Source organism: Fusarium oxysporum, chromosome 2, assembly GCF_000149955.1.
Source record: "Fusarium oxysporum f. sp. lycopersici 4287 chromosome 2, whole genome shotgun sequence".
In the NCBI taxonomy this organism is placed as follows: Eukaryota; Fungi; Ascomycota; class Sordariomycetes; order Hypocreales; family Nectriaceae; genus Fusarium; species Fusarium oxysporum.
The window spans coordinates 5,145,718-5,150,969 of record NC_030987.1 but is presented as its reverse complement, the minus strand read 5'-3'; the positions used below and the strand labels follow the sequence as shown (position 1 = coordinate 5,150,969).

General features: G+C 43.5%; 3 protein-coding genes across 3 annotated transcripts; 2 read left to right on the top strand and 1 right to left on the bottom strand.

The window, feature by feature from the left end:
* Nucleotides 1-28: 28 nt before the first annotated feature.
* On the bottom strand, nucleotides 29-516 carry FOXG_15905 (uncharacterized protein; the record flags this gene model as incomplete). Its single annotated transcript, XM_018396010.1, has 2 exons — nucleotides 29-66; nucleotides 171-516. 2 exons carry the CDS (start codon nucleotides 514-516, stop codon nucleotides 29-31), a joined length of 384 nt encoding a protein of 127 aa, XP_018256535.1.
* Nucleotides 517-844: 328 nt separating this feature from the next.
* On the top strand, nucleotides 845-1,105 carry FOXG_22254 (uncharacterized protein; the record flags this gene model as incomplete). Its single annotated transcript, XM_018402653.1, has 2 exons — nucleotides 845-940; nucleotides 1,016-1,105. The coding sequence occupies 2 exons, from the start codon at nucleotides 845-847 to the stop codon at nucleotides 1,103-1,105; spliced, it is 186 nt and encodes a 61-aa protein (XP_018256534.1).
* Nucleotides 1,106-2,193: 1,088 nt separating this feature from the next.
* On the top strand, nucleotides 2,194-2,948 carry FOXG_15904 (uncharacterized protein; the record flags this gene model as incomplete). Its single annotated transcript, XM_018396009.1, has 3 exons — nucleotides 2,194-2,196; nucleotides 2,363-2,656; nucleotides 2,943-2,948. The coding sequence occupies 3 exons, from the start codon at nucleotides 2,194-2,196 to the stop codon at nucleotides 2,946-2,948; spliced, it is 303 nt and encodes a 100-aa protein (XP_018256533.1).
* Nucleotides 2,949-5,252: the final 2,304 nt, after the last annotated feature.

The window sequence follows — 5,252 nt, the reverse complement described above, 5'->3', positions numbered from 1 at the left end:
CTGCGACGGCGGTCCCACGCTGATCCAGCTATGCCATGTGAGCGTGCTGGCGTAGTCGACGTGATACTTGAACGGGGAGAAGCCGCCCATGAGAACACATCCGGCGATCTTGCGGCCCGCCGGAAAGCGGTCATACGGAGCGCCGTAGATCATCTGCGCCTGCACCGTACCGTACGACCCACCGCAGACGTACAGCTTGTCAAAGTCGCCCGTCGGATATAGGTGATTGAGGAGGGCCGTCATGTCCCGTACGAGTGCTACGTGGTACTTGTCGCCCGGCGTCCTAGCACTCGACTTGCCCATGCCGGGCAGCGTGGGATGGATCCAGTGCACGCCCACCTCCCGACATGGCTCGGGCACATCCGGGACAGAGCCGACGCTGTTGAGGCCGGTGAAGCTCAGCACGACGACGCGAGAGGCGGGAGGGCCGTTGTGGGCAAAGGCGAACTGCCGACCCTCCCCGATGTCGAGAATGTGCTCCTCGGAGCCTTTGACTCTGTCGTATGGGGTGCTCATGATAAGGGCAGGTCAGGTTCGCAACGACGGGAAAACACACGCCTTTCTGGGTGCGTAAGAGCTTTTGAGGGCAAATATGAGACAGTGGACGCCAATTGCCAATGTCGCTGCCTTACAGTGCAGTGCGGGTCCAGCGTCAGCAGTTCATCATCAGCAACTCGTTTAAAATACCCAAAATGGATTAGGCCCTGTGTATTGACGGATGGGAGAATTGATGATCGTAAGGAATTGCAGGATCCAACCAGGACCGGACATTGAGATGGTGATTATATAAGGTTATCTTCAAGCGAATCCATTGACTATAGGTTACTTGCAAAACAAATCTCCAATGTCCCAGTGCCGGGACTCCCCAGATGCGATGCCGTTATGGCTCAGGGGTGACAGGGATGAAATCGGCACCAGCCGGGCCTGTGCACGGGCCATGGTCAGTCCATTTTAGGGCACTTCTGATTACATTCTAAGGGTAAACCACTGACGCTGGACCCGCACCTCACTGTAGCCGTATCAGGTCGTATTTTATTCCGGCTGCTATCCCGCTCTGATAGTCGCTCGACCCTGGTCAGGCAACGAGGCCAATGGACAGAGCTGAAACGGCCGATGACGCTATGGTTGACGTTGCCCACTCAAGGCACCAGCAGTTGAACACGGAGCGACAAAACGAGCTGGAAGACGGCTAGTCTCCCTCACGGTGGGATACACCAGAGAAAGGATGGGGTTGGGGTTTGGTCTTGGTGCGCAGGTCGACGACTCACAGTTGGGCTCCACCGTTGCTCCAAGTTCAATCAATCCAGTTTAAGTCGACCAAAGAGGAATTCAATTCAATCCAAACAGAGGTCATCAATTAATTAATTCGATCCGAACAGTACTAAGCCCCAAGTTTTAGGCTCCCTACTACAATGATTACCGCGAACATTGCGACGCAATGCACATGTTCTGGTCCGTGCACGCTAGACGTCTCTCCAATTTCCCCAGGTTCGCGGATCTACGGTGGAACCCCTATTATTTCTCCATCATCAGACAACGTTGACTTTCCTTTCCTTCCCAACCAAGCTGAAGCTTTGAAGAACATTCGATACGTGTTTGCAATTGCCTCACCCTAGGTCACCGTCGCCCCTTTCGTTTCTTTCAAGCCCTAGTCCTACAGTCCAAAATCAACTCTAGTAGAGTTGATTTTATTGACCCACTTTAAACCTAGTAGGGTTGATTATTGCCAGGGTGTAGAGTTGATTTGACATTGTTCTATATACAGGAATAGTAGCGCTGATCAGAACAGGGGTTGATCCGAAACCCGACGCGTCCTTTCGCGTAAAGTGCTATAGGGGTGTATATCATACTACCAGTTTCAACCACATTCAAAAAATCACACTGTCCTATACGGAAAATGAGCAGGTGCAAAGTCGGTATAAAAGATTATGTGGCAACTCTGTACAAGTCAGCGCAAGAAAGGGCAAGTAAGGCTGCCCGGGAGCGAGACGGGTCGAGGCGATATCGTTCAGCAGCCCGTCAGAACAATGACACACTTTCGGGCGGTTCTCATCCTCATGTCATAAGCAGCCACCCATCGAATTTTCCGGAAAACCCACTCATGGAAACAGCTCGAGAAGAAAGCTCTCTGCTCAGTATGAATCTTTTCTGTTTAAAATTCAACGTCGGGCTGATATTTTGACTTAACAGCACATGGTAACGAACAGCGCGATAACATTACTCTACACCAAGTAGGCGACCATCCAGTCTCTAGTATTCAAGAAGCCGAACCCCATCCCCTAATCGGTCGATCACAACGACGCACGAGCCGCCGACAATACAAGTAGACGAAACAGCCCTGCAACTGGATGTATCTACACAGTCGATCGGCCAATATGCAGATTCCCATGCCGTCTGCATTGCGGCACAATATCCTGGAACGGCAACTCATCAACACGCGGCAACTATAGAGGATGAGGCAGAATCTACCTCGGCTACCGAACCCTCAAGCTTATATCTTCCTATTCAAGTCGAACGACAGGCCATTGATAGACCTGGTCGTCCTCAGAAGGACCCTGCCCTGTCGCTGCATGCGCGAACGCGTCTCCGTGTCCAACAACACCGCGACCAACTGTTGGAAAATTCGGGAATCCCCCTTCCCCTCAGGATTCAGACTGTTAGTCTGAAAGTCCTAGATTTAGAGTTTAAAGTCCTAGATATAATTATCTAGAGATATAAACCCGAGAATAACTCTCAGCTCAATAAGAAACAACCAAGTTTTATAAAAATACATTTTTTTCACCTAGCACTACTGCGCAATATAAATAATAAATACTTTACCTTTAAAGTTAAGGTTAGGGCTGCCTTATAAGAATAATATAGTGGGCTTTTTCTTCTTTTAATATAATAAGAGATATTAGTTATATATAATACTAGATAATATAATAACTAACCTATTAAAGTTCTAAGTTTATAATAATTTTATATAAATTATACTTTTTTATAAAAAAGAAAAAGCCTGTTTAACTATTCCTCATTGTAATAGTTTTTATCTGACTTTATTCCTTGAGGCTCTCTTAGTTTCCTCCCTTTTATATAAAAGCTCCCTATATTATATACATAACCCGCAGGGAAGCAGCTAATCACAAAAGGAGCAACCACCAAGTTTCCCACAGCCTATTATTTACAGCTGGCGATATCCAAGTTGCCTCCCGTGACAGGAATATCCTTACAGCCCTGAATCCTAAAACTCTTTATTTTCTTTGCTTCTTTGCTAGTATTCTTCGACCACTTTATAGGCCATAAGTCGCCTTTATTAGTAGTTATTGCGGACCTAAGCTTCTTGCCCTGACAGCCAATATTGCTATAGATTAAAATAGAGCAATAGGTCTAAATAAAGCTATAGAACTTAAAAGAACTAACGCCCTTCGAAGTGATAGCCTTATCGAAATTATAGCAGTTATTATCTCTAATGCTACTGTAGTAGTGGCATTTCTTTCTATATTAGTCTTTTCCGGTCTAGACTATAAAGCTTTATATATCTATACTGGCAATAGTAATTATAGTAAATATAAGGAGGGAAGAGAGCTTTATATTAGATTAATTATCTAGTTATAATTTAAAATAATTAGGTATGTTTATAAAAGACTATATTATATTGCAAATATTACTAGGCATAATATAGCTATTATATACTTAGTAGTAGTCTAAGATTGACAAAGATCTATAGTCATTAGATGGATTTCTCAGCTTAGTCGTATTAAGGAATTTTTTATATGCCTACTTAATAGTAATCTTATATACTTAAGAAGTCCTTTTATTACATAGAGCCCCAGAGGAGGAATTACAGCTCCTTATACTTTACTATGCAGTAGGGCATTAAAATAGGGCAAGGTTAATCTCCTTTATTACTAAACATAAGGCGTATAATATTTAATAAACCTAAGCATAGGCTTAAAGCCAGGACTTAATAACTATTCCTATCGAAAAAGGCACGATAGTAATAGTTTCCCCCCCAACTCCTCCTACACAGTCCTCAGGTCCCTCCTTACCTCCTCTACTCTTAAGTCCTTATTTTAGATATAAGTATTCAGAGCACTCTTTGCCCGTTTTCATCTCAGCTGTTAGTATATAACTCCACAAGGGGTTTGGATAATTACATCCACGTTGAAATGTCACAAGCTCCTACTGACCGGGAGAACTTTGTGCCTGGCTAACGGCGCAACGGAGTTTAAGTAGACCAATATTAACTAAGAGAGCTTAAGCACTAGGGTGAAGTAAGATAATAGTCCTATAGTCATAGATCTTTATAAGTCTCACTCTCCGTTTTAGACATTCTGACTGGTATATATATACTGGTGAATGTAAGATTATTTAGCGGGGAGCTCCTTAGGCAGCTCTGCTATAAAATTAGGATTAGCAGTAATTTAGTTAAAGAAATTATATCTATAAAGTAAACCAGCGAGATTTAGAAGCCATTCTCCGTACCTTGGTATTATTCAGCCTATCCAGTAGGGAAGGGCTATTTATACAGCCTAACCTGATGTGTATATGAGTATGCATAGCCTCTGCATGGCTGCCCGATTTAGTGCATTAATCCCGCCCCCTCACTTACTTGGCTGCGCCCTGCTATTGCTCCTTCCTTAGTTAGCTTGTAATACGATTTCTACCGTTATTATTTTTACCTTTCTAAGCCACTTATGCCCCTGTAATCCCAACCTTTGGCTAAACTTCTATCTAATAATAAGCCTAGTTATAACACTAAGGTGTTTTACTATTACAAAGTAAAGCCTATTAATATTAAACATAAGCTCTTTTTGCTTTATTTTCCCGAATATCTTTCCTATTTTAGCTATTAGTTTAATTCCCTCTCCTTTCTTAATATAAGAATAATACATAATAACCGAAAGTGGAGCCTATTTCTAGCCGCTAATCTAAGAACTCTTTGCCCTGCTTATAGGCCAGTCTAAGCAGGGTTAATTATGCTTATTAGGTTCTGATTCCCTGTTATTATTATTACTAACGCGATAGCCTGGTAAGGCTGCAGTAAATAAGATAAGAAGGAGTCTATTGCAGTTTATAAAGCTTGATTAGAGCAGGACTATCTAATACAGAGTACTAACACTTATATTATCTGCTATTCCCAGGCATTATCTGTTCTGACTAATATAAGCCCTAGGGCTGTTACCTCGCAATGGGGGCCCTTGTTTTTAGGGGTTATTTAGTCTAGCAGTCTAAGTAATATTATCTCCGCCCTCGCCGCGGCTAAACAT